The sequence below is a fragment of the Dendrobates tinctorius genome, unplaced genomic scaffold (assembly GCF_039654945.1).
Source record: "Dendrobates tinctorius isolate UK_male_01 unplaced genomic scaffold, ASM3965494v1 ptg000085l, whole genome shotgun sequence".
In the NCBI taxonomy this organism is placed as follows: Eukaryota; Metazoa; Chordata; class Amphibia; order Anura; family Dendrobatidae; genus Dendrobates; species Dendrobates tinctorius.
Window position 1 is genome coordinate 5,197,113 of NW_027361753.1, and position 16,730 is coordinate 5,213,842.

At 43.1% G+C, this 16,730-nt stretch overlaps 1 protein-coding gene across 2 annotated transcripts in view; it reads right to left on the reverse strand.

The window, feature by feature from the left end:
* Window positions 1-6,735: 6,735 nt before the first annotated feature.
* LOC141097564 (ornithine decarboxylase-like) overlaps window positions 6,736-16,730 on the reverse strand; it is a 65,305-nt gene continuing 55,310 nt past the window's right edge. For both annotated transcript variants that reach the window (XM_073584792.1, XM_073584791.1), the window contains 3 exons: window positions 16,327-16,474; window positions 7,176-7,282; window positions 6,736-7,065 (listed from right to left, as the gene is read on the reverse strand). In XM_073584792.1, coding sequence (XP_073440893.1) covers window positions 6,832-7,065; window positions 7,176-7,282; window positions 16,327-16,474 — 489 coding nt within the window. In that variant the 3' untranslated portion in view covers window positions 6,736-6,831. The remainder of the gene's footprint in view (window positions 7,066-7,175; window positions 7,283-16,326; window positions 16,475-16,730) is intronic.

The window sequence follows — 16,730 nt, forward strand, 5'->3', positions numbered from 1 at the left end:
GGGAGTTGAAAGTCCGTGTTGCCAAGCGAAAAGCCAAAAACATCACTGCTCTAGAGGAGATCTGCATGGAGGAATGGGCCAACATACCAACAACAGTGTGTGGCAACCTTGTGAAGACTTACAGAAAACGTTTGACCTCTGTCATTGCCAACAAAGGATATATCACAAAGTATTGAGATGAAATTTTGTTTCTGACCAAATACTTATTTTCCACCATAATATGCAAATAAAATGAAAAAAAAAACAGACAATATGATTTTCTGGATTTTTTTTTTCTCAGTTTGTCTCCCATAGTTGAGGTCTACCTATGATGTAAATTACAGACGCCTCTCATCTTTTTAAGTGGTGGAACTTGCACTATTGCTGACTGACTAAATACTTTTTTGCCCCACTGTATGTCAGGTTTTGTGATATGTTCCCAGTATGCAGTGGTTAGTACCTAGCAAAATTGAATCAAGGACGGACGGCTGGTGAACTGATGACAGGGTCATGGGTGTCCAAAGTGTATGGTGCAATTTATGAAAAATATTGCTAAAAAGAAAGTCCTCGAAACATTCACAGGTGTCGTGAAGTCCATGGGGCGACAGGTCAGAGCTAGTTTAGTTGCACAATATTATGTAGCTGGTTATTAATGATTAATCGGTGTATAATTTTGAAATAATATATGCCTGACTGAGAATGTCATACAGTATTCAAAAATACAGTAATTACGGTACTTATTTATTTTTGAACATTGTAGGGCAAAATCTTTTCCTTGCCCCAAACAAACTCTTTAAATCCTATTTGTTCAGCGGCCTTTCAGAGTAGTTTGCACTAGTTGTCACCGATGGACTGTTGGAATAACTTTTTCCCTTGTGATTAAGTGGTTAATTGCTGCCACAACAAACATTTCCTCAACTTTCCATTTCTTTAGCTCCAGCAGTTTTTGGAGTCACTGACCATTCCCAGTTCATTAACTGATTGACCTCGGCATTAACACCCCCTCAGCCGGGGTTGTCTTGGAAACAAAGCTTCCTGTGCGTAATCCAAGATTATCCGGGCCTTTATCCCGCATGTGACCCTTAATTACTTGCTAAATTAGAATGGTTTTCTGAAAATCACAAGAGGAGGTTAATGTGCTCTTCCAGATCTGGTCAAGCTAAGATGACACTCAGTTTACAGGGAATTGAAATTATGTGATCCCTGAAGGCGTCTCTTTTCAGCAAGAAGACAGCGTGGGCCAGCAGGAGACAGTAGGTCCTCATGAAAATCCTGTCACTTACTCTCCCGCGGTCATTATCCTTCTATTAACTAATCTCATCTACACCATTCAATCAGGTAAATAGAAGCTGTCAATAACGAAGAATGAGTTACAATCAATTGTGTAACCAAAGTCAGCGCATTATGGCCCCAACGTCAAAGCAATTTTTTCCAAAACTGCTTGTTAAAAAAATGACTGGTCGTCTAGATAGAAAATTTCTGTAAAATGAAGAAAAGAATTGTGTAAAAGTCAGTAGCAACTAAAAAATAGTTTTTCTTGAGTTATCAAAAAGTTCAGTTGTTAGGTGACAACCAATATGGCTGACATTACAGATGGATCAAACACATGGGGACTCAAAATGTTGTCTAAGTCCTGCCCGGCCCCGTATTGTGACATGAAAAGTCCATTTGAAAGAGTGGCGTTCGGGAATGGAAAGTCTGCCTTCTGCTGGTTTCCCAACATCAAGTTAGAGAAGTGCAACTGTTTGTTGAGGTCTAAATTATTTTCGGTGGGGAACAGAAACCTGAGGTCTTTAAAAATTTTGGTGTCTGAAGTTTGGTTCTAAAGTAATTCTTCGATCAGAATTCACTTTTTGTCATGGTCACATGTGTCTGGATGCAGATGTTACTGCAAGATTGTCATGGTCATGTGTGTCTGGACGCAGATGTTACCGCAAGGCGAACCCATAACACACGTGACCCTGGATACAGCGCCTCCAGTGGGGCGAATTTAAATAATAATACGTGCAGATGGATACGCCGCCTCCACCTGGCGAATTTAGGTATTACACGTTATAAATACATTCTGGAAACCCCGCCTCCAGTACGGCGAATTTAAATAATAAGGAGGAACCTGGGAAACATTAACAATGGTGGGCCCTGCGATAGGGAATGGGGACATGGAGACCTCCTGCACTCCCCTGAGCCAGTGTCCCTGCACTCCTCACGTTCCCTATACAGGCTCCGCACCTGTCGCCGCACTCGAACCTTAAACCCTTGCTCGCCCTGACCCTAAACCCTCACTAGGGAATTGGTCAGTGCGGAAGACTAATCCCACCACTGCACTAACAACACACATGAGGGAAAGAGACAATACAGGGGGACACCACTTAGCTTTATGCTCTGTGCTTATGCTCCTGCAACAGAGCCCTCCACCTGCGTGCGTCTTCTCCTCCACCCGGATCCATCACCATAACAGGATCCTTCACCATAGTGCAGCCTTGGAGCAGAGTCCACCACCAGTTGCTGCTGCTTAGTAACAGAGTCCCAAAGATGAGTTTAGCCTCTGCCACGAAGTCAAGCATGCTTGAGTCCAGCTCAGCAGCCAAGTCCCACATGGTGAGTGCCACTCTCCATAGTCGCCACTCCACCAGTCCATGCAGACACTTCCTGCCGACACCATCACTGCGACCCCACCACGCCATGCCAGCCCTTTGTCCAGACACCATTAGCTGCCACTCGTCTCCTCTGGCTGACTGCGCAGGACTCCTCTTCAGCTCCATGTTCACCCAGGCTTCACAAACTCAGAATGAATCAATCAATCAGTCAGTGATTGCACACCCTGAGACTCATTTATAGAGCCCCACACCTGATTCATAATTACGTGCACATTAAACCTAAAGTGCGATACCACTAACCACCACCGGGGACAGTCAAGTCACTTTGGCAACTTGCCAAAAGGAAAAAAAAGTTCACTCTGTGCTTTTAAAACTGTCAGATCAAATTCAGATCATGACACTTTTCAGATCTGAAGTCTGGGATTTGAGTTACATTTAGGGTCCTGAAGTCCAAGGTCTTACTTAGTTTTGTGGTCTTAGACTGGGCTCTGAACTATTTTTTGGGTTAAAGATGAGTGAATCAATTTAATGTGGATCAAATACATGTAAATTTTTTAGGAATTCACTAAACCCTTGGAATTCGAACAATATGTCCAAATTGCCTAAAGTGGTCTCAAAATTGCAGAAGATAGCAAAAGCTAGAGAGAAATCATGTGATCTCAAATGCAGCCCAGTTGGCTTTGTCATATTATTTAGCACATCAATGGTATAACACAGTCAATCAGGAGGAGCTATCAAAGCCTGTATCAAAGCAGAGGCAGGGAATACAGCATCCACTTTTTAGTAAATATGAATAGTGAGAGGATGTCACAGCTCAGCTATAACGAAAAAAGTGGTTTGATATCAGCCTGATGAAGGGACATAAGCAGTCCCGAAAGCTTGCTTTGTAACAACATTCACTATTATTTGTTAGCCATTAAAAGGTATCATACCCACAAGATTCCTATTTTGTTTCTCTCACTGAGAGCACTTTATATATTTTTAGCTCAGCTATAGAGATAAAGAAAGCTAGAAAACACTGAATATACTGTTCAGATAGTGTGTAATAGCACAGCAGTGAAGACAGTTCTATTGATTGGAGTATATTGATTCCCCTTGAATTGACTTTCCTGGCAAAATTCAGTGAAACTGCTGAATTCAATTTTTTCAAAAGATTCCCTCAACTGAATTAATTTTACAATATCACATTTCAGGTGCTCTTCCTTTTTACTCCCTACTCTCAAACAATCTGCAAAAAAAATGCCTGGTTTAGCTGCTGATTGGTTGAGAAAATTTTTAGAAGGGATTCAAATTGTACAAGGTTTCACCAACTTTGGCATTGGGGTTCCTGTTTAGTTGGTGTAGTTGTCACACTGGTTTCTCTCTTTAACCCTTAACAGGATATGATTTAAATATGGTACCCTAGACCACCAGGGAGCCTTACAATAACTCATACCCTAGATTACCAATGATCCTTAGATTTACAGTTTGAATTAATGACTACTGCCAGGTATGAACGGGACACATTAGAGATGGAAAGTTGTAAAGGACTTCAACCTACTCAGATCAATGATCACTCAAGATGCATCAAGGACACCAGAAGTCAATAGAAGAAAAGTTCTGGGCAAATCAACAACTAAGTCACTGGACAAGGTCTTCAAATCAAGGAACATTTCACTTGCGACACGGATCTTTTCTGTGGTAATATATGGATGCGAAACCTGAACAATAAAAAGCAAGACAGAAAAATAATCAACGACTTCGAAAAGTGGTGCTGGAGAAGGAAGTTGTCAATACTGGCAAGAAGTCAACATATCAATCATGGAATCAGTCAAGCCAGACATGTCACTTGAAGCAAAGATCACCAAGCTATGACTTGCCTACTTTGGACATATTATGTGAAGAGAGCAATCACTGGAAAAGGATATGATGGTTGGAAAAATAGAAGGTACATGATGAAGCGGAAGACCAGCAACCCGAAGTCTTGATACAATCAAAATAATGGTGGAGACCCTGGGGGATCAATCTAGGCTTGCACAAGATCAATCTTCCTACACGGCGTCCATCCATCAAGCAGCCATGACTCGGGATTGAGCCGAAGGCCATTAAAAAAAAAAAGACAACTAGGGATTCTTACATTACACCATACCTTAGATCAACAAAGATATAATACTGGACATGTCAATCTGGAAGATCCCTTCATTGAGTACAATTCAAGAAGCACGTCATGCAGAAATGCAAGTGTTTTTTTGTGGGCAGACACTTAATCAGGACCTATCATTTGCCACATATTTGGTATACAGCAGGTCTTGTGGGGTGTTCTCAGTTTACAGCAGGAGTTAAGTGATGTTTCCAGTATACGGCAGGTCTTGTGGGATATCATTTCTAACCTGTTGACCCTACTATTTTGCCTGGACATCCACCTCTTGGCTTTTGAATGGATGGACAGACATCATTTCATATTTTTCTAACTGTCATGGCACTCAGATGCAATTTGGCTATTTTCTTGGCTGAGTATCACGCACAGTGTAGGACAGACTAAGTGCAACACAAAGGGATAAGGGGAAGGGGTGCCCAACACTAGGGAAGCAGGGAGTGGAGACCCCTAGGCAGTTCTAATGTCACCATGTCTGCCCTAAGAGAATCTAAATAGGTTCTGCACCTATCGCCGAGCAGGATACGTAATCCCTGCCAGACCCTAGCGGTAAGCACTGCTTAGGGAAGGAAGGGGTGAACGATGGTAGACCCTAACTAAACCTAAAGACGGCTAAGATAAATGAAACAAGGGAGACACTTAACTTGAGTGGACACCAAGGAGGATGCTAACAGACTGCTACAGCTCCAAGCCTCAACAGGGAAGTGCACATAGAAAATATCACCCGCAACGACCAACAGCAAGTTGGGAGTTATAAACACCCATATCCAGGTTTGACCGTTAGAGCCGGGGGAGGTGGCCACTGGGTCCTAGCATCAGAAAGACCAGGCAGAAGTCTGCAAAGCAAACTGCTGAGACCTTCTGCAGCAAGATGCAGTGCAACGTTCTGCAGCCTCTGACACAACCGTGACACCGAGAGACCGCTATCGATGAGCTGCATGATGCTGTTTCTCTTTTCTTGGGAAATCTTCTTCATGGCTGCTCCTCGATTCAAACCAGTGACCTTTCGCTTGAGATTCAACCTAATATCACACTGAGCTATTAAAACAGACTGTTATTTGTAGTACACAGGAAGAAAAAAGATTTTTCCATCACCAGGAGCAAAACAATAACGATGCAGTGACATGACAAGAATCTGCATAGCTAGTATATTCTAAATAGTTGCCAGTCAAATTTATATATGAGATAGCCAAGATGATTGTCTATAAAATGATGGTAGTCTCACTTTTAAAACAGTAGTAGATGGTGAGATATGCAGACTGAAAGTCAAAAGTTCAAAATATTGTAACCATTTTTCTCCTGAAGAAGTTCATTACGAAAAGTGCGTTGGGGCGGCAGAGACATTTGTGTTATCCTACACATCCAGTAAGTCTATTCCTGTGCTCCTATATATGTGCATTGTACTTTTCTTAACCCTTTGTGGGCTTTAAATTTGCCTACCATTAATCTATAAGCGCCTTGTGTGCAATCAGCATCCAGCACTGTAGCATTTTATTTTATTGATATTTGTACAGATTGATGTAGTTTTACTCATAACGTCTAATTTTTTTGTATTAGGACTTCCTTGGTCACTATGGCAATTTATTATTAAAATCTTGCTTCAATAATTTTTGTCTTATTATTTTAGTATTACTTGCACATTGCACTTTTCTTTATCTTTTGCTGCTATTGTCTATACTGTATTGGGGCATATATGGAGCTGCACTTATCTGGTTTTGTTAATTTGTCCTGTATTGTTGTATTTCTTTGATAACACCTTTGTTCCTGTCTAAATTGGTGTCCAGCAGTGTGGTGTTACCTATTTTAAACTGTTTATGGCGTAATAAAATTCTATTTTTATGGATTATACTCTGTGGTGGTAGTTCATAGACTCCCTTCCTCTTTTTTGTGGTTTAATCGTATCTTTTGAGTTCATGTCCTTGAAATGAAATTTGGGACTTTTGTGGTGTTATACAGAAAATGCAATCAAAGAGTTGCAGGTTCAAATACTAAATATATATATAGTAAAAACAAAACAGGAACAGATTCAATGGTCGATCAGTAGCTGGTTTCCATTTTTATTTTATTATCTGTGCATATCATGAAGCAAAAATGATAGTAAAGTTATCGCGTGGCCAAAATTCACATTTTCTGGATTTTCTTCAGCTTGTCTTCACTCATTGTATAGTACACGGTTGGTATTTGGAACCCATTAAATGTTGTTGAGTTTGATATACTATAGGCACCCTTGTTTGGGAATATTATCCATTCGCCCATTTCCAGCTCTGGGAGATTGACTTCTTCTATAATAAGGTCGTAGTCTGTACAGCAGGGTCCCCAAAGTCTGCTGGGAAACTGTTGTGAATGGTGGTGGTCCTAGTATAGATGGAAAAAAAATCTAAGTGTAAATACACATTTGCTCCACTCTGATATAACATGGACATCCCTTCGTCATGTGTGTATCATTGGTAGAAGAGGTCATTTACCTTCAATGGTTTCATTTTCAGTCCTCCTAATTCACGAGGCCAAAATGTTCCGAGTACTCCATCATTCATATAATACGAGAGTTTCCTGATCTCTCTCCCATCTGTGTCTGTAAAACACAAAAATAAAATCAATGTACACTACAGTCAACTATCACTGGACCAGAAATATTTCTTTTGCACCATGTTGGTTGGTATGCTCTAATCTAGTATGTAAAAACTTCCCCAATACTGATCAGTCTCTAAGTTATATAGAAAATTGTCACCCACATCCCTCAACCTGTCATCACCCAATAGCCTGGAACATGGGCAATCAGCTCCGGACATAATGAGAAATGTGGGACTTTTGGATAAACTTTATTCAAAGGCACTTAAAAACAATTTGAACTGCACTAGGCTGAACTTTTTGGGTGATCATGACCTAAGAAGTCATAAAATTCCAGAATATGATAGGACATGAAAAAATTGTCAATGTAGTGGTCCAGATGATAAGATAGTTCTGAGTCTCCTAGATCCCAGAGTATCTATAATTTTGTGCTTTGGGTTCAGAAGGAAGAGTCTGAAGAGTTTTGGAGGGCACACTCAGATTTAACCATTTGCAAGAACCATAACTTTTTTATTTTTTAATTGATAGCAATGTTTGAGGGTTCGGTTTTGAATTGAACCTCCATGGAGATCCACAGAGAACTTCTTCCTGTCACGATTCCTCCACTCAGTGTGACATGGATGCAGTGATTGACAGATCAGTCATCCAATCTAGTGCAGGACGTGTTGAGCTGACAGTATTTTTGGAGACAGCTCAGCCGTCTAATCTGAGCCTGGGAGATGCTAAGCTTCTCTCAACTATTCTTTGTTCTTAGTGATTACCCAGCTACTTTTCTAAGCTGTCAGTCCCAGATCTCTGTCAATTGTATCTTGTGCCCTGTGGTTCATGTTTGCCTTGTTTTTCTGTGCTTTGTTTATTGATCTATTGCTGGCTATCCTTGGACCTCGTTCTGACCATCCGATTGCCTAGCCCTTTGCTGTGATCCACTATCTTCCTGGTATTTTGACCTCATACCGTGTCACAAACATGGTTTGTGGAACCATTGTGCCATGGAGAGCCTGGAGGGGCATGACCAAGCGAACACCTGACTTTTCACTAGAGCCTCTGATGGTGAGGTTAGACTTGGCTCCCGATGAACGCCAGGTGCCAATCCAGGACAGACCAACGATAGCGCAGCAACTTGACTCAGAGGACAGACTGGAGGGAGCAGCTGGCAGAGATTGTAATATACAACTTAGGCTTCGAAACAGGAAGGTTGCTCAAGAACCTCCCCAGTGGGGAGGAAGCAATATACACATAATGTCCCACAGTTATTGGCTGGGGAGGAAATAGCAAGTGCATGCACTGACCCTTTAAGAGGGTGGGAGTGCATGCACGCATGCCCTAAGGACATGACTAGAGGACCAGCTGGAAGCATGCAGAGCATGGGGAAGAGAATAACTGACCGCAGCACGGGTGAGTGAAGTGACATGCTGGAGACCCTGCCTGTCAGAGCAGGACTCCAACGTGGTGCTAACAGACCGTGACCTGACTATGCTTTTGTCTTTCCCCTTTAGCTTATGACGTGCTCTCTTGGCATCTGACCCCAGAACGTTTGACTACCCTACCTCACAGCTTGCCCCTACTGTGAGGAGACCCTGAGACTTTTGCACTTTCTTTGTCCACACTAGCCCCAGAACAGTCTTCTATTGAGGCCTTTTTTTATGCCATAGAGATGATCTAAGATGAACCTGACAGGGTCCAAGTTGTGGACACAAAGACCATGAGCCATGAATCATGACACAAGGGGCCACACTGCTTTAGTTCCGAGTTCCGGCAATGGTCCTCTGAAGTTCTGTGGAATAATGCAGCTCTCAGGTGCCAGTTCCACACAGGTCTTTCTGACACTTTTAACCCTGTGTCAGGCTTAATAGGCCTGACAGGCACAGAGCACACATTTCTGTTTCTTCCTACTCTTCAAGGCGGCAGGGGATCCCGCCCCTCCCAGTACCTTCCTATCGTTAGGTGATGAGTGAAACCTCCCCATTCAGTTTTACCGCCGTCCTTGGGAGAGCAGGTGTGACCTAAGTGGCCTCTCAAGCTTATTGCGCTGGAAGGTTCTCACTTTTGAAGGTTCGTGATTTCTGGGGGTTTTTCATCATAATTGTTTATTTTGCTCGTTTTATGAATAATGAAAATTTGTAGATATTTTGTAGATCTCAGTAGGGTTTTCTTACAAATAAGAGGGTTTTGGGGGTAGTTGTGAAATTTAGCTATTTCTTGTTTTATTACTTTTATGATTATTAAATCGGTGTTATGGACTGATCTGGGTTGGAGTAGTGGTATTGATACCACTAGAGGCAGCACCAGCAGGTAGCGTAGTCAGGAATAGCCAGGTGTCAGTACATAGGAGCAGCAGTATAGTCTTGGATGAAGCAGCAGGTGAAAGGAGAGTTTGACTAAAGGCTGGTAGCTAAATAATTATGCAAGGAAGGAAGTACAATGCCAGGTTTAAGTATGGCGTTCAATCAGATGATTACAGGATGGAGCAAATCAGGAATTCAGGGTGGAGACAATCAGGAACTCAGGGTGGAGACAATAAGAAACAACACAGGCACTTGTATCTGGGTTGGCAAGGAACAGTTCAGCGAGCTGAATAGCTCAGAGTGAAGAGCTGCCGCCTGGTGCGCAAAAGCGGCTGGGTTCAAATCCTAACATTGGGTTTTTTTGCATCTGATTTTGTGTACTCTCTTTTCATACAACCCTATGAAGGTTACTGATTACTTTTAGAGCCCAGAAATTGAGATAATTAAATATTATAGGTAGTTCTCTAACCTGTGCCTGTCAGGAGCACTGTGCCTGAACTAGGGAGTGCCAGAGATGCGTCTGACACAGGGTTAAGGATGCTCTGGCTCTGCATACTCCACCTTGTCCTTTAGGGGAGGCCATGACTTAGGCTATTTAAATGCATTGAAGAATTCGGGAGAGACATGATGAGTGGCTGAGTGTTTCAATGTTCCCGAGTCCTTCCACTTACCAATGGAGGTTGGAGCTGCCAGCTCTTGAGTTGTTGAGAGGAGACGTTGGCGCAATCTTGGACTCTGGCTGTATTGTGGTCGAGCTGGACATTTCCTTAAGGACTGCTCAGCACACCGTCATGCAGGCAAGCCAACATGAAACACCTAAGGCTGGGTGATTGTCAAGGAGGTCACCCAAACAAAATACTGCTAAACATGGAACTACTTTTTAAGAAACAATAGTTATCTGTGTTAGCTTTCATTGACTGTGGGTCAGTCGCCAACTTCATTGATTTTCGACTGGTTCTGAAATTAGAGTTAGGGACAGTAAGGTTGGAAAGATCAATTCAAATTTTTACCATTGACAGGATGCCGTTACTCCAGAATCTTGTCCAGATGGTGACGGTGGAGTTCACGCTTAGAATGATAAGAGTTCGCTTTGGGTCCATCTCCTGCTATGTGTTGGACAATTTACCTGCTGGGTTGGTATTGGGGCTTCCATGGCTATGTATTCACAATTCACAATTTTGCTTCTGTGGATCTCATAGGATGCACATGTTATTTTGTCCTCCTGTGTAACCTTTGGTTTTCCTGCAACTTCTCTACTTGAGTCACTACCTAGCTAAAGCATATCTGAGGGCATTTATGCACACTTTATCGAAGTACAGTTTATCAAAGTACTGGCAGTTATAACATGGATGAAATGTGACACGCATCTCTATTCTCTTCATACAGGTAACCACCTCTTTGAATCTCTGCTCTGAATCAACTCCTCCATTCAATGTCAGCAAGCAGTTAATCCTGAATGCTATATATGTCTTTTCAACTCTGCAAGCTTATAGCTGGTATATATTTATTTCAACTTACTCTGCTTGTCCCGTTTTGCTCTGAGGTCAAGAAACTTTTCAAAGTGGTTTATGATGCATGTAGGCCTGGACATTGGTTTGTCTGATAATTACCTTTATTGTGCCCTGCTGTCTTAGGGTACCGTTACACCTAGCGATGGACCAGCGATCCCGACCAGCGATATGACGCGGTCAGGATCGCTGGTGCATCGCTAGGTGGTCGCTAGTGAGCTGCCACACAGGCAGATCTCACCAGCGACATCGCAGGGGTCGGGTATCGCTACTTACCTGTCACACCAGGCGATCCTGCGTCCTCCCGCCCGCGTCCACGCGTCGCTCGTCGGCGCCACAGGAAGCCCAGCAGGAAGTGACCGACGAGGAATGGTCCAGGACATTCTCGCGTGATCAGCGATAACCAGCGGGGGAGCCGGTCGGAGGTAAGTATCACATGCAGCGATATCGCTAGCAATATCGCTGCTACGTCACAAAATCGGTGACGTTACAGCGATATTGCTAGCGATGTCGCAGTGTGTAACGGGGGCTTTAGTTTAGTTTGATTGATTAACGAGAAGAGAGAGAGAAAAAAAAATCTAAGCCTTAGATTCCTATATATTCAGACATAGCTTGGGGGAGCATTTATGCAGGGGGCATTTATGCACACTTTATCGAAGTACAGTTTATCAAAGTGCTGGCAGTTATAACATGGCAGTTAGACAGGACAGGAGACAGGTAAGACATTTATATACATCTACTCCCTGTACATTTGGATTACAACAAATATATACCATATGCATTTGTGTAATTTATATCCTGGCCACTGCATTCACACACATCCACCGCCCTGGCATTAACTCTCCACACTCCATCCATATCGGCCCCTCACTCCTTTCCTCTCCTATGTATAGCACTCACACTCTTTTCACATTGTTAAATTGCACAGATCCATTCAGTCCCACCATTCAACATAAGAGACGCTCCCACAAATCACTCAACCATCTGCTCACTCTTTCTATCCTCCTTCTCCTAGTCGCAGGAGACATTGCTCCCAACCCTGGTCCCCCATGTTATAGAAAGTCAAACCCCCCAACTGCTAGACTCAGAAACCCCTCTAATCTTATTAATATTCCCTGCATGCCATCTGTCTCTCTTAATTGTGCCCTTTGGAATTCTCGCTCAGTGTGTAATAAACGCTCCTTCATCCATGACTTCTTCCTTTCTAATTCTCTTAACCTCCTGGCTCTTACTGAAACCTGGATCCAGCAGTCAGACACTACCGCTGCTGCTGCTCTTTCATATGGGGGATTACACTTCTCTCATACCCCAAGATCAGACAAAAGAGCAGGTGGAGGCGTTGGTCTGCTCCTATCACCAAAATCTACCTTTCAGGTTATCCCTCAAGTATCCTCACTAGTCTTCCCTTCTTTTGTGGTCCATGCTGTCAGACTCTACACCCCCTTCTGCATGCGAGTGGCGGTAGTGTATCGTCCCGCCGACCCCTCCCATCAGTTCCTGGATCATTTTGCCACTTGGCTTCCACATGTTCTCTCCTGTGACATCCTTACCCTCATCATGGGCGATTTCAACATCCCCAGTGCTCTTCCCCTCTCCACATCTGCTACTCACCTTTTATCTCTAACCTCCTCGTTTGGTCTTTCGCAGCTTACTAATTCTCCAACGCATGAAGACGGAAACTCCCTCGACTTGGTCTTCTCTCGGCTTTGTGCAGTGGATGATTTCACAAACTCCCCTCTCCCGCTCTCTGATCACAACCTTCCTTCATTCTCTATCAAGAACTGCCAGGCCGCTCAGGTCACCCCCACTGCCCATACTTATAGAAACATACAGGCCATTAACACCCAGAAATGTACGATGAACTAGCAGTCTTCATTGGCCCCTATCTCCTCCCTCTCATGTCCTGATTCTGCACTGAAGCATTACAATGAAACACATCAAACTGCCCTGGATGATTTTGCACCTCCTATACATAGAACAACACGACAAAGACAGCGAAAACCCTGGCACACCCTGCAAACACGTTTCCTGCAGCAGTGCTCCAGGTGTGCTGAATGTCTATGGAGAAAATCCAATCTACACGAAGATTTCATCCATTATAAGTTCATGCTTAGAACATACAACACTGCCCTTCACCTCTCCAAACAAACCTATTTCAACACCCTCATCACCTCACTGTCCAATAACCCGAAACATCTCTTTGACACTTTTCATTCCCTGCTCAACCCAAGAGTGCAGGCCCCAACCACGGTTCTCCGAGCTGACGATCTGGCCAATTACTTCAAAGAAAAAATTGATCATATCCGGCAGGAAATTATCTCCCAATCATCTCATACCATGCACTGTCCTCCCTCCCCCACTGCATCTAGCTCACTCTCTGAGTTTGAACCAGTCACAGAAGAAGAAGTAAGCAGGCTCCTTGCATCTTCTCGCCCAACCACTTGCACCAGTGACCCATTTCCGTCACATCTGCTCCAGTCCCTTTCCCCTGCTGTCACCCCTCACCTAACTAAAATATTTAACCTCTATCTCTCTCTCTTCTGGTATCTTTCCCTCCTTATTTAAGCATGCCATCATACATCCACTACTTAAAAAACCATCCCTCGACCAAAACTGTGCCGCTAACTATAGACCTGTCTCTAATCTTCCCTTCATCTCTAAACTCCTGGAACGCCTGGTCCACTCCCGTCTGATCCGCTATCTCTCTGATAACTCTCTTCTCTACCCTCTCCAATCCGGTTTCCGCTCTCTACACTCTACTGAAACTGCCCTCACTAAAGTCTCTAATGATCTACTAAGAGCTAAATCTAACGGTCACTACGCCATGCTAATTCTCTTGGATCTCTCTGCAGCATTCGACATGGTGGATCATCAGCTCCTCCTCACTATGCTCCGCTCCATCAGCATCAAGGACACCATTCTCTCCTGGTTTTCCTCCTGTCTCTCTGACCGCTCCTTTACTGTATCTTTTGCTAGTTCCTCCTCCTCTCTTCTTCCCCTTACTGTTGGGGTTCCTCAAGGATCGGTTCTAGCCCCCCCCCCTCTTCTCCTTGTACACTGCCCCTATTGGTCAAACAATCAGTAGATTTGGTTTCCAGTACCATCTCTATGCTGGTGACACCCAATTATACGCTTCTTCTCCTGACATCACGCCAGCCTTTCTAGAAAACGCCGGCGATTGTCTAAACGCTGTGTCTAACATCATGTCCTCACTATATCTGAAACTGAACCTGTCAAAGACTGAACTCCTTGTGTTTCCTCCCTCAACTAATGCACCTATACCCGACACTGCCATTTCCGTGTGTGGTTCCACTATTACTCCCCAGCAACATGCCCGCTGTCTTGGGGTCATACTTGACTCTGAGCTTTCATTCACCCCCCACATCCAATCACTGGCTCGCTCTTGTTATCTGCATCTCAAAAACATTTCTAGAATTCGACCTTTTCTTACCTTTGACTCTGCAAAAATTCTTACTGTTTCTCTTATTCATTCTCGTCTGGACTATTGTAACTCTCTTCTAATCGGTCTCCCTCTTACCAACCTTTCCCCCTCCAATCTGTCTTGAATGCTGTAGCCAGGATCATATTCCTCGCCAATCGTTACACCGATGCCTCTACCTTGTGCCAGTCCTTACACTGGCTACCCATCCACTCCAGAATCCAGTACGAACTTATTGCCCTCACCCACAAAGCCCTCCATGGCTCAGCACCACCCTACATCTCCTCCCTTGTTTCAGTCTACCACCCTACCCGTGCCCTCCATTCTGCTGATGACCTGAGGTTAGCATCCTCGATAATCAGAAACTCCTACTCCCGTCTCCAAGACTATACACGTGCTGCGCCAATTCTTTGGAATGCACTTCCCAGGTCAATACGAGTAGTCCCCAATCCCTACAATTTTAAGCATGCCCTGAAAACTCATTTATTCAGACTGGCCTACTGCCTCAACACATTAACCTAACTATCCCTGTGTGGCACAGTCAAAAGTTTTACCATAACCAGGTTCCCCGTATCATGTTCCCACATGCTTTATGCATCTATTAGCCCTCTGTGTCCATACTGTTACACACTTAACATTATGGCTGGTCCAAACAATCAGGGCAATTGTTACCACCCACCTTTCGTGTCTCCCCTTTTTCCTCATAGATTGTAAGCTTGCGAGCAGGGCTCTCATTCCTCTTGGTATCTGTTATGATCTGTGTGATTATTGTTATGCTGTAATGTATATCGTCTGTACAAGTCCCCTCTGAAATGTAAAATGCTGCGGAATATGTCGGCGCTATAGAAATAAAATGTATTATTATTATTATAATTCTGTTATTGATTGGTGTTAGAATCTTATTTTTAAATGGAGCTTCACTTGACAACGAAAAGTCTTATTTCTGTACAAAGTTGCTCCACTTGCCTGGAGGATCTGCTAGAGAATCTGAAAGACTCTGGAGATGTGTCCTTAGAAAAAAAGGCATTTTTCTTTTCCCTTTAGTTTATGACGTGTTCTCTTGGTATCTGAACCTGGAAGATTTCTCTACCCTGCCTCACGGCTTGTCCGTGAGTGGTGACTGGCGTCACACTACTCCTTCCTTTTTTGAAAATCAGCCGAGGTCTCAGCACTTGGACCTCCACCAATCAGAACTTCAGACATGTCTCTGACTTGTCAAAATTTTTATGAAAGTTCATAAAAATATTCAGAATTGAGAGTCCTCAGTGGTTGATACCTTTTAATGGCTAACTGAAAAGATGGTAAGACATTGCAAGCTTTCGAGACTACTCGAGTCTCTTCATCAGGCATTGACTAATACAAAATCTGAAGAGTCACATATTTATGCACAATACAGCACAGAAAAAATGCAATAGATAAAACAAGTATCTACTGCATTATTTCTGTGCTGTGTTGTGCATAAATATGTGACTCTTCAGATGTTGTATTAGTCAATGCCTGATGAAGAGACCTGAGTAGTCTCGAAAGCTTGCAATGTGTTACCATCTTTTCAGTTAGCCATTAAAAGGTATCAACCACTGAGGACTCTCAATTCTGAATATTTTTCTATCTAGTGGCTAACACGGTACAAAGATATACATCTTTCCTGTATGAAAGTTCAGTGATTCTTTAAAAAAAGAACCACTAAAATAGGAACCATCACTTCAAGGAATGAAAAATGTTCTGCAACACCTAAAATAGTTAATCTTCGTAAGTGATGATGCTTCTCTTAAAGGTTAAAACTAATATATATCCCAAAGCACCATGATCTATTCACCTGTCACATACTCCTCTTTTTTGCCAATGATATTGAGAGCGGCTGTAAAAGCAGAGCCTACAAAGTATCGTCCAGGCTCTGAGATAATTTCCACTTCTTCCTTTCTGGGATAATACTGATCCAAAGCTTCAGAAACCACCGCGAAAAACTGAAATGAGAGATGATGACAGGTATTTTAAGATGAATTGTTTCTGTTATTTTTCATCCCTAAATGTCCACCACAACCTGAAACTTTACATCTTTTGCTTCCTAAAGTTGTTCATAAATGTGATAGTAAGAGAAGTAGAAGAGTCAAGGGTGGCCATGCCAAATAAACCTTTCTCATATGGCTGGATTGAAAGCATGCACAGTTGTGATCAACTAACTTCTAGTTCTGGTCTAGTGCAAAGACGAGATCGGGTCAA